The following is a 24,835-nucleotide window of genomic DNA, read 5'->3' as shown; positions in this document are numbered from 1 at the left end:
CACTTTAAATCATCGCTAGATTAATTATAATGCCTAATACAATGTAAGTGCTATGTAAATTCTTGTTATACTGTATTGTTCATGGAATAATGACAGAAAAAAAAAACCTCTGTACATGTTCAGTACAGAGGCAACCATCGTGGGCCTTTTGCTCTGGGGTTGGCTGAATCCCAGGACACGGAACACAAGGATGCAAAACCCCAGCTTACTGAACCTGAGGACGTGGAGGGCCAACTGTACCTGGAATTGCATGTAAATATTTTAGAAAAACTATTTAACAGGTTAAAGTAAAATTTTTGAATTGATTTTTTTAGAGCAAAGGGTGATATAATCCTGTGAGTCAGTAACTGTTAGGATAATCAACTCAGTCAAAAAAAAATTCCCTAGTCCTATCTTTTCTTCCCCCTAAATTGAAGGGATAATGGTGTAATGCTTTGGAAAACAGCTCTATCTCAATACAAGAAAAAACTGAAACAAACCTCTTTTAATTCTTCCTGCATAACATTAAACATAAAGAAAGGCAGTAGGGTAGAGGCCAGTCTGATGATATTTCTTATAATGTGTTTGAAATTCTTCGGATTTCTTAGACGTTAGATTCCCCTTCTGGAGAACCTGTGAAGAAACTGTAAGGTATATATCTCAAATAAATGCTCTCCATATGCAGTGGTGTGCTGGAGTAGGCTTGCAGGGGCTTATAAGACTTATTTTTAATTTTCAAGAATTTTGTGAGCCAACTGACCTCACATTTGTAGCTTCAAATTGGCCACAGTGGGACTATTTACACCATGGAAATTGGCAATTGCTATGCATCAGAGCTGATTGCTAAACATTTACCAGCACACATAGGTATTTATAAAAAGTTTCTAGCATACTTGTGTGAAAAAAACTATTTAAATAAAAAAAAATTGAAGGTATTTGTTAATATTGGAACTCTGACATTGTTTTATAGACTTATAAGGCTGGAAATATTTTCTGTTCTTTTCTTTACCTCTATTTCTTCAATTAGGATGTTAGTAGGAACATTCTGGATGTTATATGTAAGAGAACTTTAAAATTATATGTAATGGCTAATACATAATTAATATTTTCAAAAATAATTCTATAATGCATCTGTAGGGGAGGATAAATAATTTTCCCTTAACCCTTCTAGGTTCTTACCTGAGACTTTTCTCCTCTCATAATAAAAAACAGATTAACAGGAAAAAAACAAACAGAAGTTTAATAATATGTATACCTCCTATATACATGGGAGAGAACCAGGAAACTGAGTAACTCCCCAAAATGGCCCAAGCTACCACCTTAAATACCACCTCCAGCTAAAGACAAAAGGAAGATGTCAAGGGGGTGATGGGGGCTGGGGTGTAGGGGGAACCAGTTATGGGAGCTTACCAGGAAAAGCACAGTAAACAAGGGTAAGGTTGTTATACAGATTTAAATCCATGCCTTCTCCATTGATAGAGTTTCTAGAGATTTAGTCATCCTCCTCTTGCTGCTACAGAGGGGGAGACACCCTTACAAATGGAGATTTCCCTTACAAATGTAAATATCTCTTACAAAAGTGTAATTTCAATTCTCGATTTTTCAGGGCTTTTCCTATGTCTGCGCTTCCTTAAAAATAACCAGCTCAAAATAATCCTTATGCCAAAGAGGCATATTTTTGGTGGTATATTCTGCTCCTCTTCACATCTCTGCAGAATAATTCTGGAATGTTTTCTGTTTTAACTGCCCATTAAAAATCAGATGAGGACTTGCCCATGGCATAGTGGTTAAGTTGGGCATGCTCCGCTTCAGTGGCCCAGGTTCACAGGTTTGGATCCTGGGCGTGGACCTACACCACTTGTCATCCATGCTGTGGCATTAACCCACATAGAAAATAGAGGAAGACTGACACTGATGTTAGCTCGGGGCTAATCTTCCTCAAGCAAAAAAAGACGAAGTTGACAACAGATGTTAGCTCAGGGTGAATCTTCCTCAGAAAAAAAAAATCAGATGAAGTAAGATTTCAGTTTCAAGATTTCATGTTAATTTATTTATTTTAAAAATGACTGAAAGAATCAGCAAGGGGCAATAATATAATCTTCTATACTCTGTAATTTCTTTTGCAATCTTTTTTATTCTTTTACCTTTCCTTGGTTTCTTTTCCTCCTTTACTTCTTTGTTTTCTCCTCATCTCTTTTGTAGAAGAGGAATCTATATTTATAACCATACCCACCCTCTTCCATTGTTTATTGGCCCCTGGAGATTTACATTTCTTTTAGGAATATGCTCAGCATTTTACGCTGCTAAGATGTGCTGAAACATGAGCCAATTAATGACGTTCTTACTGACAAGTTCTAGGAAACTTGTAGAGTTCAGTTTCTGCAAGAATGATTTCCAGGCTATAATATTTTAGAATGTCAAACAAGTGGAAACAATTAGTAACACTAATGTCTTAACCCCAGGTTTACCACTGAGGGAGGCAGATCATTGATTAAAAGGCCCATCTGTTCCATAGATGTTTCCAGTTTGCTTGCATAGCTGTTCAGTGATTGTGCTGCTTGCATAGCTAGTTATTCTGTTACTCAAAATCATTGGTTATGGACACATTTTACCATGGCATCTTTGAGAAATCAGGTTTTATTTGTGGATACTATAGTTATTTGGCAATGTGTTTAGTATATTACATGTTCTTGGAACATGTATTTTGAAATTGTCACAAACTCTAAGAATTGTATAATCAATGAGTTAAATATATAGCTTTCAAATGAGTTAGTGTACTTGTAATTTGGCAATCGTGTGATGTCGGAGGAAGAATAGATTCATCTCAGAGTCTTTTGTCTCTATTTATAAGATGAAAGATGGAAGAGTTCTGTTATTATAATCAAGTTCTTCCTTAAAATACCCTTAATCTGCTTATTCATTCTAAATAATGATGATACACCTCTTATGTAGAATCTCGCCATTTACAATCACTTTCACATTTGTCATCTCATTTTGCGTTAGGTATTTTCCCCTGCTGTTTTCTTTCCATATGGAGATCATGGAATAATTGCCTCTAAGATTTGAAAGGAGCCTTACAAATTATCTGATCAATTACTGTATCCAGTGGTCATCCTGTCAGCTATTTCCAACAGGAGAAAATATTAGAGAGGCAGCTAGGCTGACCATTGGGTCAAATAAGGCAGTGAAAGTAAATTTGCTTTTTGTGGGATAGGCAGAAAATATTATTTTTTACTTTTGCGCTCTTTTTTGATGATTTTTTTCAGGCTCAGCCTACTGGGCCTGTGGACTTCTGCTTTAGGGGCTCTCCGGTGACTTTAAACCGTTAATTCCCACCCTTTGGGAGTGTCGCTAGTCTGCTGTCAGCTTCAAACTTCACCCGAGTGCCGAGCCTAAAGGGCGTGGGTTTCTGGAGTGCAAAATATTCATGTTTTATTTTTGAAGCAATAGAAATTTCTTTAAGTTTCCTTCTCTCTTTCTGCTCCCCTCCCTCCCTCTTCCTCCCTTCCTCCTTCCTTCCTTCCTTCCTTCCACCTTTCCTCCCTTCCTTCCTATCTCTTTCTCTTTAAACTGATTTAGTTATTTCAAATCACATTAATACACCTTGGGGCTAAATTAAGAGTTACAAGTATGAAACTTAAAATCATTTGTCTGCTCCAGTTTGGAATTTATTTAATTATTTCTGACTTCAGTAAAACTTTGGATCTTATTTTAAAAAAACTTATTATCTATTTTTATCTTGTTCTGATGAGAATACAAACCCATTCAGATACATTAATTGTTCTGTAATACAGATGAAAAAGATGGAAACTCGGCCCCGCCAGGCTGGATTTGGTTTGAGAGGTGATTATCTTTTAATGATGGCTTGATTGATGATTGTGTGCCATGTGACGTAACTGGAAAACTGATAGATAGACGTAATTGTGGAAAAATTGATGCAACAGGGAAACTGTACTTCCTGAGCCCATGCAATGCAACCTGTGCAAATATGATGATTCTTCAGTTAAGATTGGGAACTCTGGGTAAGCACGGTGTAAAAAGGAAAACGAATTAGATAGTGAGTGAGGAAGACAAGATGAATGTAAAAACAACCATCCCCAGGTGTATTGAGAATAGTTCTAGCTGCCTTTTCTTTCCGTTGCTAGGAGAGGGATGAGCTAATGCAGGGGTACATGTGCGTTACCAACTGTATCCGCAAGCAGTGACGCACCTGTTAAGCCTGGCATTGGTGCTGTGTAGACACTGTAAACAGGAATGCATACGTCATCCGTTCAACAGCCAATTGTAAACTCCGTCTTTAAATCCACTGAAAAGAAAATTAAGTGATGATGAAAAGCTGTCACTCCTTCATTATGTAAATTGAAGGAAATTGACAGAGAAAGGCTTATTCAAAGTCCAAAGTCTTCAATTTTATCTCTATTTCTGGATCAAAGACAGTGAAGGCAAAGTCTCTTCAGAACCCTTTGTTTAGCCTTTACAACAAAAATAGCCTTAGAGACTTGCTTGCCTAGAGAGATTCTGTGGTTTTCTCGTGACCATGGAGATTAATCTTCTTCCTGGGAAATCAGCTGTTCACAACACTGCTGCCTTCATTCCCAAAGAAGACTTTCTATTCCTGCCTGGGAATGTCGGATACAGCAACAAGTGTTGAGGCGCCTAAATATTCCCCACGGGGTATGGGCTCCTGAACACTGCCTCAAGTCCCTTTCAGCTATTCATTTATTCCCTTCACTCTTCCAGAAAGGTTTTCAGGCGGCTACGGCTGCACCTGCATCTCAAGGGCATGTTCTCCTGTCAGTCATGCTGTTAGGAGGAGGGGATTTAAAAGCAAGGCCATTCATTTATTCATTTACTCATGAACTTATTTAATTGATATTTATTGCGCTCTCTCGGTGTTTCAGACTCTCTGCTGGGCATGGGTGACACACCAGTGAGCTAACATGGATCCCATCCCATTACTAATAGACCATCCAATCTGGGGGTGGGGGATGCAACAAATAATCACACTGATTAATATATATTTTCAAATTCCTTATAAATATGAGGAAACCATAGTTATCCAGGATCGGATGGACGTGAGGGCGGAATGTGTGTCTGAGAACTAGAGAGCGTCATAGACAAGAGCCCTGTGGCTGAAGGAAGTGTGGCTGAAAGACGAGGAGGGAAGGATGGTGCCTTAGGAGGCTCAAGAGATGGATCAGCCCAGACCACCTTGGAGTTAAAGAATTTTGATCTTTATGGTGAAAGCAAATGGGAAGTTAGTTAGCTGAAGAGTTTTTAGGTAGAGGAGACCCATTGAGGACTGTGTTTTGAAAAGATAACTGGCTTTGGGAGGGAAAATGGCTGGAGAGGGGCCAGAAAGGTGGTGGGAATATTCCAGTCGTGTATGTATCCAACATTCCTTCATCCTTGCCTCACCCTGAACGCTGTTCATGTGCATGCCTGTGTCCTCCGCCAGACCTTACATTCCATGAGTTTAGGAACGCTGTTTTATTTGCTTTAGGGTCCCCTGTAGTGTCTGATACTGGGATTTGCGTATATACGTCTAACAAATGCTATATTTAAACTGTGGCTCTTCTCCATCTCAGAAGACATGTCAGTAGGCTTAAGACAGTCCTTCTGTATTCTGGTGATAGCATTATCTAGTGATCTAATTTATTCCTGGAGACAAGCAAGATAAAAATATACTTGCCTTTTCTTTTGCTAAGTCATACGTGCCTTGCATTTTATTTCCATACATTAATATCTTCTATAAAATGACCTTTATAGTCCTATCTTCATGTCAAGACTAAAGCATTGCTATTGTCCTTGTTATTACTGTCTCATCACAAATAGAATAAATATGCTGAGGGAGATTTGTTGCTGAGAGAAATTTCCTACAGAGCTGAAGAAGTGAAACCATATTGGAAATTTTCAGACTCTGAAAATCAGGAGTTGCAAATATAAATAAGTAAAGCATTGAAAGGGAGTTGTGCTGCCTGTGGCAGAACTGGGAACGCATGCCGTGTCCCAAAGCATTCAAATTCAAATACAAAATGTCCCATGACAGCCAAACAAAACATCAGGGGGCCAAGTGACTATGTTTGCTATTTCTCTTTTAAATAATTAAAGAATTTTTTTTTTTTTTAATCCGGAGAAGTAATAGAAAATTGCAGTGTACTCATCTCCTCTTATGGGTTGTGGACCAAGTTTTGAGGGACTGAAGCTTCAAAGCTGTGCCGGGGTAAGGGAGCAGGACCAGAATGCCTTCATCAGTGCATTCTTCCCAAATAACTTTGCAAAGCAGGCTTCTAATATTCCTCTGGCTACTTGGTCTTTATTTTCTGTTGTAATGGACCGCTACAGTTTCTCTGTGTCTCAGTCACATTAATACATCCAGTAAGGGGAAGACATAAAGCTCATGAGCTTGATAGAAAGGAAGAAGGTTGTTATGACTTTTGAAATCAGAAGCAAAGAAAACATCGCTTCTCATATACCTTCTGGGCAAGTCCCTCGGGGGTAGTTTTATTAAAGACTTTCCTTTAAAATAAAAATGAGGGGAATATAAATAGCACTGATCCAGCTCCCACCTGCTCCTTAGATTAAGATTAGCTTAAACTCAGGCTGAGAGGTCACACAAGGGCATGGCTTTCTGTGGTTAGCAGTCGCTTAAATCACACACTCACGAATCTCATGCAAAGAATATTTAGATAACATATTTCCAGCAGAAAAATAATTCCAACTTCTTTTCTTTTCTCAGGGGTGAGCAGTCCTAGTGATTCTGTAAATGAGAGAATCCTTTCCACTGTCAAAATTGGGCCGGTGGGATGAATGAAGCAGAAAGGAGCAGAACACCAGGATTAATTAAGATCATTTTGCTGCCGTGCTCTGCGATTTTGTTACTCCTCCTAAAATGCACCGGAGAGCACCAGAAATGGGAAGCAGTGACTTATGTTTGAATTCTGAGCCCTTCAGCAAAATGTATCCTCTTTGGGCTGCCTGTGTACAATAAGGATAATAAAAATATCCTTCTTCCACATTTTAGTGGGCTGTTGTAAACAGAAAATTAGATTCCATGTGGTAAAGCGCCTCACAATGACAAGATAATGTGATGTAATAGTAATGATATTATAATAACTATAGCAAACACATACCGCTTATTTGCCAGACACTGTTCTAAGCATTTACACTCATTGTTTCACTTAGTTCTTATAACAACCTTATGAGGTGGAATCTGTTAGCTCGTTTATAGATGGGGAGACAGAGCCGCAGAGGACTGAAGTAACTTGTTCAAGGCCAGCCAGTGAGAGGTGGTGCTGGGATTTCAACCCAGCAGTCTGGCTCCAGAAGATAATGCTTTAATCACTATAGTTAAAAAAAGAAAGAAAGAAAAGCACAAACTTTTAACTAAATGGGAAGACCAGCTTTTGAATCCTGGCTTCATGGGCTGTGTCACTGTGTGGTTAGGCCTCTTAAGCTGTCTGATCTTCAGTTTGTGCATCTTAAAATAGAGATAGGATAGTAATAGCTACTTCCGGATGTTTCATGAAAACTAAATAAGAAAACATGCAACGTTCAGCTTTTAATCAATAGGAGGCACGCCTTGCATTAGTATTATCAGTTATTGGGGTGGGGTGGTATGTTTGTCTGCTTGGGCTGCCATAACAAAACACCACAGACTGGGGGGCTTAAACAATGGAAATTTATTTTCTCACAGTTCTGGAAGCTGGAAGTCCAAGATCAATGTCCCAGCAGGGTTGGTTTCTGATGAAGCCTCTCTTCCTGACTTGCAAGTGGTTGCCGTCTTACTGTGTCCTCACATGGCCTTTTCTCCATGCACAGGGAGAGAGAGATCACTGGTGTCTCTTCCTATTCTAAGGACCACAGTTCTGTTGGATCAGGGCCCCACCTTTATGACCTCATTTAACCTTAATTACCTCCTTAAAGGTCATATCTCCAGATACAGTCACATTGGAGGTTTGGGCTTCAAAATGAATTTTTCAGGGACACAGTTCAGTCCATAACAAGTAGGTAGCTGGAGGGGAGAGAATTAGAAGGATAGAAGGGGTGTTTGGAATATTTTGATATTTAAGGTAGATTTCTTAGACATCAATTCTGGAAGGAAGAGAAGTTGTCAGCTATGGGTAATAAATGATCAGATAAACAATATATTCACTACTGTATGTCATTTGCCTTCTATTTGACACCCTAGAAAACGTCTCCATACTCTCTGTTTTTGGCTTTTAGGTGAGCCTGAATTTAAATACATTGGGAATATGCATGGTAATGAGGCTGTTGGACGGGAACTGCTCATTTTCCTGGCCCAGTACCTGTGCAATGAGTACCAAAAGGGGAATGAGACAATCGTCAAGCTGATCCACAACACCCGGATCCACATAATGCCTTCCCTCAACCCCGATGGCTTTGAGAAGGCAGCGTCTCAGGTGAGTGTGAGCCAGCGTAGAGCAGGGCACGCTTTCTTCATTTTGTATGTTTGTACATACACGCCTATCTACAAGCAATGCTCACGTGAAGCTTACACATGGTGCAGGGGAGGGTATAGGTGATATGTTATTCAACTTGCTTGTAAGAAAAATGTTCCGAAGGTGAGGGATGATGAGTGAACATTCCTTCAGCAGAGATTACAAATGAGAAATTTTGTTAATAAGTGAATATTTAATTAATGCTTTGTTTTTGTTGTTACATAAATCATATTTATTTATCCATGTTTGTGACTAGGTAAATTTCCTTCTAAAAAACCTTCAAGTATGAAAAAGATCTACTGCCATGTATTGAAGGGTAATGCCATTGCTGCATCTGAATGAGGCGATGTCATAGCGCCCTCTACTGAGTCAAGGAAGAAAAAATTTTGACCAGATCAATTTGATGTTTAGTGCTTGTCTCTGTATGATGAGCAAAATTTTCAATAACCCCTCCTACTTCTAAACTAAAATTAATGTAATACATTTTAACAGTTAGAGAAGCTGGAAAGTAACGTTATTTTAAGAGAAGACATATGGTATGTATTCTCTTTTTCTTTGGACAGGAGTGGAGGACGTTATATTTGTTGTTTTCTACAGTTTGAAATAATTTTCTCATTTTATGGTAATATATTAAAGTATATATTTACCCTTAAGAAGTCGATTTGTACCTTAAAAAGAAAATATTCAATTACCTGATAGTTTGATGTTGTAAGAAACCCAGACAGTGAATTTCTGTAAATAAGTGTAACATAGATATAACTTCTAAAGTTATGACGGAAAAATTCTAGTAACATAAAGCATTAAATTATTTAATATTTTACAGTAATTTTTAGAACTGTGAGAGAAAATGGGCAAAAAGATTGTCATTGCTATTTTCTGTCTTACGTGTTTTTATTCTTCACCGTCTAATGTATCTGAGCCGACATGGCCTCAAGAATATGGGAACTGTCTCTATATCATAGATTTGATATAACTTAATAGTAAAACAAGAAATCCTGCATTATGGCATATAATTGAATATCTTGGAAATTCATTAAATTTACAGGTTATACCATTATTGAAATGAAAGGTTTAAAATTGAACAGAAATTCCTCAACTTACAGACCTCTAGAACTTTGCTTCATGAAGACTTTGAGGGAGGTATATTATTAATATATAAATAATTAATGTTAAACTCATGTTAAGCTTCTGATCTTATTGAGTATTCTTTTGAATATTTCCAAAATTAGATTGCTGTGATGTACAGAGGCAATGAATATTTTATTTAAATCTAAGTATGGAGTGGCATGCTTTGAAACACGTCATCTATTACTAGCTAATACATATTGAGTTCTTTTGCAATTTGATAAATATCTTTTAAATGTTATTATGATTAACATTTAAAATAATATTCATTGAAAATTACCCATGCCAAATACTTAAACTTAATTCCTTTGTGTTTGTAACCATAAAATAGTGAACGTGCCTTTATGGTAAGATGTTATTGAAATAAATAATTATTCTTAATACATTATTTTTAAAATCATTAATGGAGACCTTAAATAGATAGCAACAATAATAATAAATAACTGATGATTTTTCTCTTTGATTTTTTTAGCCCGGTGAGCTCAAGGACTGGTTTGTGGGTCGGAGCAATGCCCAGGGAATAGATCTGAACCGAAACTTTCCTGACCTGGATAGGATAGTTTATGCTAATGAGAAAGAAGGAGGGCCAAATAACCATCTGTTGAAAAATCTGAAGAAAATTGTGGATCAAAACACAAAGGTAGAGAACATGGATGGTTTTCTTGGGTTCTGTCCTCTAACCTAAGGAAATATGTTTATCATAATGAAGGACATAGGAGTAATGTCAAAGCTTGTAGGGGATAGTTAACTATAGCTGTGAAAGTCACAGCTGGAAAGGCTGGAGGCTTGAAATTAGTCCTGTCCCTAAAATTGAGCAGGGGCATTAGGAGTGGGAGGTGGGGGTGTGGACACGAGGAAGGAACCCGGTTGTGGGTGTCTTAGAAAGTCTTCATGGCCCTTTCAGAGGCCCTTTATCAGCATATGTGATCAGGTCCTCCTACAGCATCTCACAGTTGATCCTTTTCTTCTTTTCTGGAACTTTCTCCTCTTTGTTTTGCACAACTCTGTTTTCTCCTACCTCTTCTACTGCCTTTCCTATCTCTACTCGGTTTCTTTCCCTGCTTCTTCTACCTTGGCTCAGATGCTGGCCTTCAGGGTCCCATCTGCTACCATTCTCTCTTTCCCTAGGTTTCCATCCTTTCCCATACCTTCAATGTCCCCTGTTCTACAAAGTCTCCCAGATCCCTGTCTCTAACTCTAGATCTCGCATGGAGTTCTGTTACTCTATTTTACTTGCTCGCTCAGCCCCTTTATCTAGTGACACCCAGGACCTCAAGCTCAGCGTGATAAAAACGAAATATTTTCCCTAAGACAACACTATTCTCTCACTTACCTGATCATCAAAGCCTTGTTTTTTTCCATCTCTGTCACCACTCACCAGCAATCAGTTACCAAATCTTGGTGATTTGGCCTCTTTACCACCTGTTCAGTTTTTCTCTCCTCCGCAGACTCACTCCATGCTTTAGTTCACGCCCCCATCATCTCCTGCTCTGGTGAGCACAGTAGCCCCCTATTCTTGTTTTGGCTTCAGCCTCTCCCAATTCCATTCAATCTTCCTGAATTCCTCCAGAGTGATCTTCATACACAAATTATTGCTCTGTTGCTTAAAAAATCTTGCTAGCTCTCCCCTGCCCAGAGGATGAAGTAAAACTCAATATGGCAGAATTGTGTGATGGTTTCGCCTGGAGACTCTGGAGGCAGCCACCTTGGTTCAAATCCTGGGTCCATACTTGCTGTGTGATTTTTGGGAAGTTATTTAACCGCTAGGTGCTTCCACTTCATCCAAATATGGAGATGATAATAGTATCTACCTCATAGACAGTTGTAATGATTGAATGAGTTAGCACACGTAAAGTACTTGAGATCGGGGCCTAGAACTATTATTACCGTGTCAGTGTAATTTCTCAATACTCTCTGCTATGTATCTTAGGGTTTTTCTTTATATAGACTTCTAGTGTGGTGGTTATAGTTACATAGAGCTTCATATATGTTATATTATAATTTTTTGTTTATATAGCTGTTTTTCCCTTTGATTCTAGATTTCAATCCCTTGATTACAGGAATTATAATTCATATTTGGGTCTGACACATAGTAGGCTGAAAGCCTATTATGAACGAATGCAATCCAGCCTGGCAGGCAAATCACAAGATCTGAAAATCAACAGCTGGAGTTCCAGACAAGCATTCCTCATGTGGTTGGGATGCTGGGAAGAGGATCCAGGAGATAGAGAGTCCCAAGTTTTTGGTCTAAAGTTCTTAAAACTACCCTGCCTCTATTCAGGATTCATTCCAGAAACCTGGGCTGAGCCTACAAGTGGGGACTGGTCTGAGAAGCGCTGCCAGGGGCTGAGGATTCTGGCAGAACCTGATAAGCGAGTAACTTAAACATCCCTGCTTCTGAGTCACAGAGACATTTGCAATTTCTCAACCCCTAAACCATCTTTCTTGGGAGAAGAGAGAGCTGGAAAGGCAGAGGCTTGGGGTAACCAGAGGTGAAAAGAGGACAGTCAAATCTTGGGTGATAAGCTATGAGGAAATGTCAGCTATGACAGAAATGAAAAACCGTCCTGGAAGCCCACTGTTGATATTAGCCCACAAACTTTCCCCATTGCTTACATTAACCTGCCTAGGCTGTCTTCATTAAATCTGAGAAATGAGAAGAATAATTCGTATAACCCTTCATAGAAGAATCGTGAAAGAAACTCATGTTGACAGAATATTTGATTGGCAGCCTTTATGCAAGTGACATTATTTTCAGCCAGGAATATCTTCATCTTTCTCAGCTGAACCTGTATAATATTTGCAGAGTCTCTATATTAGATGTTTTTACATTTCTAGCTTAAGTCATACTTAAAAGATGCAGGTTCATGGTACTTTTAAAAAAATTGGAACTTTTATTAAAATTATCTGAATGCCAATACTTTTTCTGGCTAAAGGTAAATTAAAGAGACACACAAAAATTAAAGTTTAGTCTCTTTTCTGGAAGAGAAGCAGGATTTTTTTGCATTACAATAAATCTTCAGTGAACCCCTTTAATAATCATGGGGTGTTATTACCCAGGTCTGGCTCATGTCCTTCTTTCATCTTTGTCGTTAAGACTGAGTCAACGTGTAGACCCAGCCTGGTATGAGACATACAGGAGGCATTTCATTAATGTTATTACACATCCCCACTTCGTACTTATCTATATCCCTCATAGAGGTTTTTATTTTATTTATTTATTTGTTTATGTTGACATATAATTGACACACAACATTATGTTAGTTTCAGGTGTACAACATAATGATTTGATATTTGTGTATATTGCAAAATGATCACCACAAAAGTCTGATTAACATCCATCACCATACATAATAATGAATTTTTTTTCTGGTGATGAGAACTTTTAAGATCTACTCTCTTAGCAACTTTCAAATACACAATACAGTCTTATTAACTATAGTCACTATGCTGTAAATTACATCCCCAGGACATGTTTATTTTATAACTGGAGGTTTGTACCCTTTGGCCCCCTTCACTCATCCCCCACCCCCCAAGTCTGGCAACCACCAATCTGTTCTCTGTATCCTTATGGTGGTTTTTAAATTTTGAGGTTTATGTTTTGTATGCCAGGAATCAGGTTAAAAATGCAGATTCCCATGGATGCTGATTGAGGGGGTCTGGGGTGTGTGGACTGCCGTGGAGGACGGGGGTGGGGGGTGGGGGTGGAAAGGAACCAACATTTTTACTGAGTCCTCTCCATGCTCTCCTTGCCCTTCAGAATCTCTCTGAATCAGAGCTCTCTCTCACTCTCCTAGAGTTCTTCCTGCAAAGTCATTTCTCATCTGCTCTTGAGCTCTTCAGCTGGGTCACTTCCACTGTTCTCTGGGCTCATTCCATGAGCCTTGGCCTGGATTGCTTGAAAATAGAGTGAATTAAAATAAATCAAATGATTTTATTAATTTTATACTTGTCTTTAATGGCTATAGTTGTGAAGAAAATGGAATAAATATAACTTTAATATATTTTAAGAGCCAAAGCCATCTGATTATGGAGCATAACATTTGAACTATGTTTACCATCTTTAAATGGAAGCTTTAAGGATAGGTCATAATTGACTCCAGATCCTATTAAGGGTCCCATCTCAGGGGTGTTTCAGAGGCTTCTCTATGGATTTCTTAAATATATAATTACAGTATCTAAGGAGTCTCTGCATTTAGTCAGCCTGAAAGACTCTATTAATAGTCAGAGAGAAACTGAGTTTAATTTATCAAATTGTGGAATTTACTTGCTTGCTTTTTAACATAGTGGTAACATGTATATTAGCAGTAGTGTTGGCCAAACCTAATAGCCACAAATGACTTGGTGTATTCAGGACTGTATCTCTAAATTTGTTTCAAAAGACAGTTTCTTTAAAAAGATTTTTGTTACAAAATTAATATTTTATTACAACAAAAAGATAAAGCAAATATGGATAGGAAGAAAAATAACCTATTACCTTATATTCTTAAATGACCACCAATCACTTTTTGGTGTGTATCCTTCAAAATTACTTTTTATGCACGTATCAACATATAAATATATGGAAGGATGCCATGCACACTGTTTTGAACCCTTTCAGGTAAATAATAAATACAACAGTAGAGTCTTCCCAGGATGGCTTTGCCTCCCGAGCTTCTATTCAAACCAGCTTCTATTCAAACCAGCCCTTCGCCCCAGAGGGTATTGTGCTTGCTTCCTCCAAGGGTACTCTCTTCCTTTCTTATTTTAATACTCCTGTCTCCCTTCTCCTATCTAAATCCTACCTTGTTTTTTTCCCTGACACGTAGTGAAGTTCCACCTCTTCCTGAGGTCCTCAATGATTCTCCAAACAAGAAATTGCTGTCTCTTCTGGACTCATTGAAATATTTGTCAGCACCAGCCATTGGATTTGAGTAACTAGAAGGAATGAGAGGGATGTACAAGGAAGAGGACTGATAACATATTCAGCAGTAAAAGAAAAACTTTTGAACAGAATATTATAGAAGATTGTGTGTTAAAATCATATCATACAATATTAATGCCATTTAGAGCAATGAGGCCTAATAAGATACATTCATTATACAAAAAACATATGCATTATAGATTCTTTTGATTAAATATCCTATATTAGTTATTTTTTATGTTGATTTCAATAAAAATTTGAGCTTAATTGAAAATTAATTTGAACTCTAGAAACAAATTTAGGGTTGTATAAAAATTTTATTTGTAAAAGGGAGTGATTCAGATTGCTGTGGAAGGAATGGATTACTCAATAAATGGAATGGAGACAAGTCCATCTCACGATTATCAGCATTGATCAAAATAAAACCTTGATGTGTTATGATTTAATATAAAAAGTATGAACCTAGTAAAAGAAAACTTTGGTAAATATATCATTTTTGGGGGGGGGTAGAACTTTCTAAATCGAAACCAGCACATAGTGGCCACTTAGTAGTTATTGAATGAATGAATGAAATATAAAAAGCAAAGGAAGAGACCATGGAGAAAAGATCAGTAGATTTGACAACATAAACATCTTAAAGGTCTGTATTTCAATTTTTATTATTAAATTTGAAAAGCAAATGACAAACTTGGAAAATATTTATGCTGTGTAGTAGGTAGAGGGTTAATTTTTTTTTTTTAAAGATTTTATTTTTTTCCTTTTTCTCCCCAAAGCCCCCCAGTACATAGTTGTGTATTCTTCGTTGTGGGTCCTTCTAGTTGTGGCATGTGGCACGCTGCTTCAGCGTGGTTTGATGAGCAGTGCCATGTCCGCGCCCAGGATTCGAACCAACGAAACACTGGGCCGCCTGCAGCGGAGCGCGCGAACTTAACTGCTCGGCCACGGGGCCAGCCCTGAGGGTTAACGTTTTTACTAAATAAACAACTCTTGCAAATTAATAAGAAAAGCTACACATTTCAATAGAAAAATCAGTTAAACCGTGTATAAATGTCACTGAAGAATAAATATAAATGGTCACTAACCATATAAAAACTGTTCTAGTTTTACTAGTTAGTTGAAGAATGCACATTAAAAAAAGTTCTATTTGTCATGTGTCAGTGAGAAACTTAAAAAAACACATATGCCGTGTTGGTAAGAGTGATTAAAAATGGTAGGTTTAATGTACTGTTTCTGGATATATTGCTGTATCTTACAAGGAGGCAGTTAGGAATACATTCTATAAAATTTAAAAATGTGCTTAGCTTTTGGTCAAGTCGTTCCGTTTCTCGGGGAATTTTCCTAAGGGAAGTACAGATCTACACGAAGAATAACTACAAGGGTGTTCACAGTATCTTTTTTTTTTAAATAAACAACATTTGGAAATTTTTCCTCCCAGCTTTATTGAAGTATAATTGACAAACAAAAATTGTCTAGATTAGAGGTGTACAATATGATGATTTGGGTTACCACACTCAAGCTAATTAACATGTCTGTCAGCTCACATAGTTACCTTTCTGCTCTTTTGTGGTGAGAGCACTGTGAGCCTCTCTCTCAGCAAATTTCAAGTACACAATAGAGTATTATTAAGTCACCAGGCTGCACATTAGATTCCCCAGGGCTTATTCATCTTATCGCTAAATGTTTGCACCTTTTGACCACATCTCCCTGTCTCCCCGTCTCCCCTCCCATCAATTGGATGTTGCTAGTGCTAGTGCAATGGCTCTGGAGCCTGGCCGGTTGGGCTTGAGTCCAGGCTCTGTCACTCTCAACTGAATGACCCCATGCTGTTCCCTAACTTCTCCGTGTCTCAGTCTACTCATCTGTAAAATGGGGGTCCTGTGGTCCCTGTCTTACAGGGAGGATGTGAGAATTCAATGCGTCACACAGAAAATGTTTAATAAGTATGAGCTATTATTTTGTTCATGTTTAAGAATGATATATCCATACATTGGATGTTACTCAGCTGTTAAAATCATAATTTAGAAGGGTATTCAATGACGTGAAAAAGTGTTTATCTGTTTTCAAGCGAAAAAAGGCAACATACAAAATGGTATATAAATGTTCACCTTTAAAAAATTATATAAGTGCATTGAAAAAAGACTGATAAAGAGTTATGAAACTGGTAGTAGTGGGCATCTTTAGGTTGTAAAATTTTGGGTAATTTTAATTTTCTTCTTTGTGTTTATCTGCTCTACATTTTCTACAGTGAACATTTTTTTTTTGTAGTGAGAATAAGATAGACCAAACAAATAATAATAAAAACAACACCCCATTCTAAATTACAGTTTTCCACAATAATGAGTAACTCACATGAAAAATAGAATAGTTTTGATACATTAAAGCTGATAAACTAAAAATAGCGTGGGCTTTATGGTTTCATAGACTGGATTTGAATCCTTAGCTCTATGAATCTGGATGTGTTATTAATGCACCCAAACTTCAGGTTCCTCCTTGTGAAATGGGGATGAATATCTCTGCTTATCCAATGGGGACATTGTGAAGGTTGATTAAATAGTGCATGTGAGAGCTATTCATAAACTCAACAGAAATACACAAATACATAATCTTATTATGACCATCAAACCCTACTGATGCTGTTAGACTTTATGTGCCAAAGAAGAGTACAGATTACATCTCCAGTAAAAGCTTTTTTTTTTTTTTTTTAATCAAAGAGGTACTTGGGACTTTGACAGTCTTCCTAGTTGCTGTTAAAAACTCTTCACATAAAAATATCAAGCTTTTGATTCCAGATGAATTCTTTGGTATAAATTTTTTCTCCTTTTGTTTTGCTTCGAGGGGCTGTGAATCATTCAGAAGACAACATGAATTCCTGAAACTTTTGCTTTTTGTTTTAAAATTTAAGGCGATCGTCCCAAAGTAAACTGATATTTTACAGTGAGCTCTGAAACAGACCCAATCTAATATATATATATATATTTTAAGATTTTTATTTTTTTCCTTTTTCTCCCCAAAGCCCCCCAGTACATAGTTATATATTCTTAATTGTGGGTCCTTCTAGTTGTGGCATGTGGGACGCTGCCTCAGCGTGGCTTGATGAGCGGTACCATGTCCGGGTCCAGGATTTGAACCAACGAAACACTGGGCCACCTGTAGCGGAGCGCACGAACTTAACCACTCGGCCAGGGCGCCGGCCCCTCTAATATATTTTTTTATAGGGACGATGTTAGAAGTAGTTCAAGAGAATTGGAAAAATAGTAAGCAAAAATTGGAAATAAAATTTACCACGTTTCTAGAGTTGGACCACCATAGGGGAAAAAAACCCCTGTTCTGCGGTTCAACTATTTTCTTTTCTCCATGTCTTATCCTGAGCTATTATTAACACAGATCAGATGGAGATGTCCCAAAATTTCTAAGTGATTTGCATGCTGGTTTTCAAGTTAAAAAGAGAGAAAAGCTGGCAGTCTACAGAAGTAGAACTTTTAAGGAAATTTAAACACTATTGACATACTTTTTAAGTCTTAGAAAGATAGAGATGGGGAATGCTGCTCATATAGGGACTTTTCTTTTTCTATGAAAACAACCACAAAGTGCTTGAAATATGACCAGCTTTCAGGTTGTGATTTGTTTTAACCTTTTCTATGTCTTTTCTGTCAAGTGATCTCACCAGTGATTACCAAATTTATAATCCCTTACATCTCTAATCTTTAATACAGCTTGCTCCTGAGACTAAGGCTGTCATTCATTGGATTATGGATATTCCTTTTGTTCTCTCTGCCAATCTCCACGGAGGAGACCTTGTGGCCAATTATCCATATGATGAGACGCGGAGTGGTAGGTGTTCTTACTGCTGCTCTAATTGCTTCCAGATTTACAATTACTTTACAAGGCTTTGTATGATGGTTTCTGTAATAGTCTCTTAAGTGATTTTCCCTGTAGAAATACACGTTTAACAGCAACACCCCTTAACTATTTCATGGGCCATTGGCATATATATTTGGCAGAAAAAGACTAAATCTTTTTAAAAGTTTGGGTTAACAGAAACGTGGTCTTGACAGAATACTTGGACAGAAGAAAGGGAGAAAATGGAAGTCGTGAAGTTGGGTAGCTCTTAGACCCTGGTAAAATGGAGAGATAATGAAAGTTACATAGGTTTGTGTACAAGATGGCTAAAAATGGAGGCAGCCTCTTGGCGCTTGGTCAGGAACCATGTGGATCTCTTACATGTGTCTTATGCTCTCACACTTTTGCATTTGGAACTGTTTCTAGTGTTGTCAGGGAGGGGGAGTAGTGCCTTGGTTTGCCAATTAGTTGTAGGCCAGCTTCAGGCACAGCAAGCTTTAGCCAGATAGCTATTTTCAGCTTAATTTTTGTTGCTCCAGAAGATTTTCTGCTTGGATCAGTTCTCAGGGGCCTTTGAAGAGTTACCTCTTTGTAAACACAGGATGACAATTTTAGATATTGGAAACTTTGAACTTTTAAGAAAGTCTTTGGTGAAACAGAGTTAGAATTTAGACTTTGGGCTTTGTCAATAGCTGGGAAATAAAAGCCTGGCATATTTTATAATACATGAATAAGAATACAGTCTATGAAAATATATATTCTTTTTTTCCATAATACAAATGGGAGATTTTTTTTTAACTCTAAACTCAGATACTGAAAAGTATGTGTGAGAGAGGTTCACAGTGGCTATGAGGTTAGTACAGGTAGATTTTTTAAATTAAAAATTTTAACAATGGAAATCTTCTTATTGTTTTCCCAGGTCCAGTTTACTATGATCTTATCATCTTTTCTTGAGAAGGTTTCAATTCATAAGTAGAATGTACATTCTACCCAATTTCTACTTTGTGATATTAGGAATGGAAGTTATATAACCTAAAAACTATGTGTAATTGTTGAGTACTGAAATCTTTGCTCCTTTCCCATGGTGACGTAGCTGAAAAAATGCACCAGCAAGAGATCAACACTGAATCACTCTTCAGAAACATGCGCTGCTCCTTGGTCTGTGTCAGTTTCTTTAATCTTGTGGGTTTATTTTCTAGGTAGTGCTCATGAATATAGCTCCTGCCCAGATGATGCCATTTTCCAAAGCTTGGCCCGGGCCTACTCCTCTTTTAATCCACCCATGTCTGACCCCAATCGGCCACCATGTCGTAAGAACGATGATGACAGCAGCTTTGTAGATGGAACAACTAATGGTGCTGCTTGGTACAGTGTACCTGGTGGTGAGTTTCTGTTTTGCTCTTTGATTATGTGATGGTGGCTTATTTATAATTACCATTTAGATTTAGAGAATCTTCAGTCCTCTTTAGTCATTAAGAAATAGACTGAACCTGTAGTTCATCCATTAAAATTAATCAGTTTTCTGCATGAATGATTGCTATTATATATCTTTTTGTGGAGTTTTAAAAATCAGGATGCTAATTGAAGAGATATAGGAAATGAACTGAAGACGTCCATCGGGAAAACATATAAATTGAATATTGTCAATGAGCCTACTTTTCAAATTCTGGCATTATGGAGTAAGATAGCATCCTGATTCTATGTTAGCCAAGTTTTACCATAGGTAAATGTATATTTTAGAGGGCAGGCCTTGGCCTTTAGCATATCTTGGTTCACATACTTTTTTGTTTTTAAATGATGGGATAATAGGGACTATTTGATGTGCAATATTTAATTTATATTCACTACTGTAATAAGCACTATTAGATCAGGAGGCTCTTCACCTTTTATGGAGTCTGGAAAGGGAAAAGCCGGCTTGCAGCACAGCCACTGGAGGAAGCATCTTCTAGACAACCAAGGCAGCTCTCATGGCTCCCTTTGCCCCATGTGACTCTGTGGAGCTCTTATGTTTATGGCTACCTGGACCAACAGTTATATAATACTCACCTCTACCAAGGGTGAAGAGGGACGTGTAAAGATACTGCTATGTTTTGTTTTCCTCTTTGCCTACGGAAAATTTTCTACAGCCCACCTGGACATGAAGACGAGAATTCCTTAGGGCAGTAGCGCACTAGCTAATTGTAGGGTTTTGGTTTGTTTAATGTGCTTCTTTAGTTGAAGTATGCCCTGAGAAAAAATTTCTCCCTAATTTTTTTCTTTCTGTTATGTTTATTCTGTTTTAATTTACATTTTGCATCAGGCCAGATCAGATTTAGCACTCCCCCCTCTGTCCCCCACGTTATAGCTTGAGAAATAAAGTCTATGTCAGATTTAGGATTTAGACTATGTCAAATACTTCAGATAGGACGTAATTTTATACTTCAGTTTTTATGAAAACTTTAGTGATTCCTTTGGAATTACCTTTTTGGACAACCAGTGCATTGTTACAGAATACCAAGTAATTCCTATTAGTAAAATAATGGTAATAATAATAATGTTAATCTTAGTCAATGATTATGGCTCACGACAATCAAACAGTCAAAGAAAGCTTTGACTTTCTTTAGCTTTCTATCTAGTGAATAAAATCAGTGCCTTAGGTCAGATTTTTGAAAAGCAGAGCCTGAGATAGGGGTGTGGATGCTCATAATTTATCGAGGGAGCGCTCTTTAGGAAAGACCCTGTGTGGAACTGAGGGAAGCAGGGTAAGAAAGGGGATAGAGCTGAGCCAGGATATGGTCTCAGATGCAGTCTAGCCTTGGCCTGAGCCCTTGGGAGGAGGGCCTCAAGCATAAGTCACAGGCAGGGTTGTTCTGCCTTGAGGCAAGGGCGCCAGCCTTTGGTGGCTCCATCTTAGTCAGTCACCGTTTGTGGGCTGCTGTGGAGAGATTGGGAGTGGAAGATTGAAGGATGTAACCTCCCAAGCCAGGTGGCTCTAGCAGCAATTCTCTGAAAAACAGGGGCAATCTGGGACACCAACAGCATTCATTGCTACTTTGAATCAGGTTAAAATTAAAGTTGTTCTGGATACAGAATCTTCCCTTTGGTGCAATTTGAAGTATTATTATCATTATATCTTACATGTAGTAGATACCCAATGATTGTTGAATTAATTATTAATTATTATCAAGACTCCCAGTCCCTCAGGAGTACACCTTGATACTGGTTGGACTTAAGGAATAGGATGGTATGTCGGATCATCATCGTACATGACTCTCCTCGTTCTTCCTTGGTTGTGGGGTAGGCTTAGAGAGATGTACGTTTCTTTAGTAGGCCAGGAAGGATGGCGTCTTTCACCCTGCAGTCTTCTTTTTTAAAAAACTTTATTTATTATTTAAAAAATTTTATTTTTTCCAGCTTTATTGAGATATTAACATATATTGTAAGTTTAATACTTACATATAAATGTGGTGATTTGATACATGTATGTATTGCAAAATGACTACCATGGTAAGGTTAGTTAACACATCCATCACCTGTCATAATTACTATTTTAATTTTTTTGTGATGAGAACATTTAAGATCTAGCAACTTTCAAGTATATAATACAGTATTATAAACTATAGTCACCATGCTGTACTATAGATCCTCAAAACTTACTCATCTTGTGACTGGAGGTTTGTACCCTTTGACTAACATCTCCCTAATTTCCCACCCCTATCCCCTGGCAACCACCATTCTACTCTGTTTCTATGAGTTTGGCTTTTTTAAAATTCCACATATAAGTGAGGTAATATAGGATTGTGTTTCTCTATCTGACATCTTATTTAGCACAATGCCCTTGAGGTCCATCCATGTTGTCGCAAATGGTAGGATTTCCTCATTTCTCACGGCTGGATAATATTCCATTATGTGGTGTGTGTAGATATCTATATCTATATCTATCTATAGATATAGATAGGTAGATAGATATCACATTTTCTTTATCCGTTCATCTGTTGATGGACACTTAGGTTGTTTCCATGCCTTGGCTATTTTGAATAATGCTGCAGTGAACATAGGGGTACAGACATTTTTTCTTGATAATGATTTCATTCTTTCAGATATGTACCCAGAAGAGGAACTGCTGGATGGTATGGTAGTTCTATTTTCAGTTGTTTGAGGAACCTCCATACTGTTTTCCATAGTGGCTGCACCAGTTTACATTCCCACCAACAGTGCACAGGGGTTCCCTTTTCTCCACATCCTTGCCAACACTTATCTCCTGTCTTTTTGATGATAGTCATTCTACCAGGTGTGAGGTGATATCTCATTAGTGACACTGAGCACCTCTTCATGTACCTGTTGGTCATTTATATATCTTCTTTGGAAAAATGTCGATTCAGGTCCTCTGATCATTTTTAAATTGAATTGTTTATTTTTTTGCTATTGAGTTGTGTGAGTTCCTTATATACTTTGATATTAACCCCTTATCACATTTATGATTTGCAAAAACTTTCTCCCATTCTGTAGATTGCCTTTTCATTTTGTTGATTTTTTTTTGTACAGAAGCTTTTCTCTGTACAATTTATATCCAGTTTGATATAGTCCTACTTAGTAATTTTTGCTTTTGTTGCCTGTGCTTTTGGTGTCATCCAGTAAAATGTTGCCAAGACCTACGTCAAAGAGCTTTTTCCCTATGTTTTCTTCTGCGGCCTTTACAGTTTCAGTCTTATATTTAAGTCTTTAATCCATTTTGAGTTAATTTTTGTGTATAGTGTAAGATAAAAGTCCAATTTCTGTTTTTTTTTTTGCATGTAAATATTCAGCTTTTTCAACACCTCCTATTAAAGAGACTATCTTTTTTCCATTGAGTATTCTTGGCTCCCTTGTCAGATATTAGTTGACTGTGTACACCAGGGTTTATTTCTGGGCTCTTACTCTGTTCCATTTGTCTACACGTCTATTTTTATGCTGGTATCATTCTGTTTTGATTATTATAGCTAGTAGTATAGTTTGAAATCTGAAAGTGTGATTCCTCCAGCTTTGTTCTTATTTCTCAGGATTGCTTTGGCTACTCAGTGTCTTTTGTGGTTCCATATGAATTTTAGGATTCTTTTTTTCTGTCTCTTTGAAAAATGCTGTTGGAATTTTGATAGGATTGCACTGAATCTGTACATGGTTTTGAGTTGTATGGACATTATAACAATCTTCCCATCTATGCACACGGGATATCTTTCTATATCTTTGTGTCTTCTTCAATTTATTTCATCAGTGTCTTATAGTTTTCGGTGTACAGATCTTTTACCTCTTTGGTTAAATTTATTCCTAAATATTTTATTGTTTTTGATGCTGTTGTAAATGTGGTTGCTTTCTTTATTTGTTTTTCAGATAGTCTGTTGTTAGTGTCTAGAAATGCAACTGATTTTTTATGTTGATTTTGTATCCTTCAATTTTAATGAATTTTTTATTACTTCTAACTTTTTTTTGGTGGAGTCTTTAGGATTTTCTATGTATAAGGTTATATCATCTACAGGCAGAGACAATTTTACTTCTTCCTTTCCGAATTGGATGTCTTTTATTTCTTTTTCCTGCCTCATTGGTCTGCCTAGGACTTCTAGGACAATGTTGAATAGGAGTGGTAAGAGTGGGCACCCTTTTCTTGTTCCTGATCTTAGAAGAAAAGCATTCAACCATTCACCAATTAGTATGATGTTAGCTGTGGGCTTGTCATATATGCCCTTTATTATTTTGAGGTATATTCCTACTATACCCAATCTGTTGAGGGTTTTTATCACGAAAATATGTTGAATTTTGTCAAATGCTTTTTCTGCATCTTTTGAGAACGTCATATGATTTTTATCTTTCATTCTATTAATGAGGTGTATAACATTTATTGATTTGTGTATATTGAACTATCCTTGCATCACAGGGATAAATTCCACTTGATCATGGTGTATGATCCTTTCAGTGTGCTGTTGAATTCAGTTTGCCAGTATTTTGTTGATAATTTTTGCATCTGTATTCATCATGGATATTTGCCTGTAGTTTTCTTTTCCTGTAGTGTCCTTATCTGGCTTTGGTATCAGCATAATGCTGGCTTTGTAAAAAGAGTTTAGGAATGTTCCTTTTTCTTTAATTTTTTGGAAGAATTTGATAAGGATTAGTCTTATTTCTATTTTTTTTTAAATGTGTATTCAAATCTTTTGCCCAATTCTTTTTTTGAAGATTTTTTATTTATTTTTTTCTTTTTCTCCCCAAATCCCCCAGGTACATAGTTGTATATTCTTCGTTGTGGGTCCTTCTAGTTGTGGCATGTGGGACGCTGCCTCAGCGTGGTTTGATGAGCAGTGCCATGTCCGCGCCCAGGATTCGAACCAACGAAACACTGGGCCGCCTGCAGCGGAGCGCACGAACTTAACCACTTGGCCACAGGGCCAGCCCCAGTGTTATTTCTTTTTTAAATATTGGGTAGAATTCACCAGTGAAATCATCTGGTCTTGGGCTTTTCTTTTGGGGACGTTTTTGGTTACTGATTCAGTCTCCTTATTAGTAACTAGTCTGTTTCAGA

At 37.5% G+C, this 24,835-nt stretch overlaps 1 protein-coding gene and 1 long non-coding RNA gene across 3 annotated transcripts in view; one reads left to right on the top strand and one right to left on the bottom strand.

Moving 5' to 3' along the window:
- Positions 1-24,835, top strand: part of CPE (carboxypeptidase E) — a 106,519-nt gene that overhangs the window by 68,730 nt on the left and 12,954 nt on the right. Inside the window, exons 2-5 of the mRNA XM_070257309.1 lie at positions 8,206-8,402; positions 10,039-10,206; positions 18,183-18,304; positions 19,513-19,691. Of these exons, the coding sequence (XP_070113410.1) occupies positions 8,206-8,402; positions 10,039-10,206; positions 18,183-18,304; positions 19,513-19,691 (666 nt within the window). The remainder of the gene's footprint in view (positions 1-8,205; positions 8,403-10,038; positions 10,207-18,182; positions 18,305-19,512; positions 19,692-24,835) is intronic.
- On the bottom strand, positions 470-7,828 carry LOC111772530 (uncharacterized). 2 transcript variants are annotated; one of them, XR_002806452.2, is made up of 3 exons: positions 7,674-7,828; positions 4,190-4,285; positions 470-623 (listed from the first exon to the last, which is right to left on the bottom strand). It is a non-coding gene; the product is annotated as an uncharacterized lncRNA (long non-coding RNA). The 2 variants fall into 2 exon arrangements; XR_011434713.1 differs by lacking the exon at positions 470-623 and adding an exon at positions 3,626-3,957.

This window comes from Equus caballus, chromosome 2 (assembly GCF_041296265.1).
Source record: "Equus caballus isolate H_3958 breed thoroughbred chromosome 2, TB-T2T, whole genome shotgun sequence".
NCBI lineage: Eukaryota > Metazoa > Chordata > Mammalia > Perissodactyla > Equidae > Equus > Equus caballus.
This window is presented reverse-complemented; position numbering and strand designations above follow the sequence as displayed.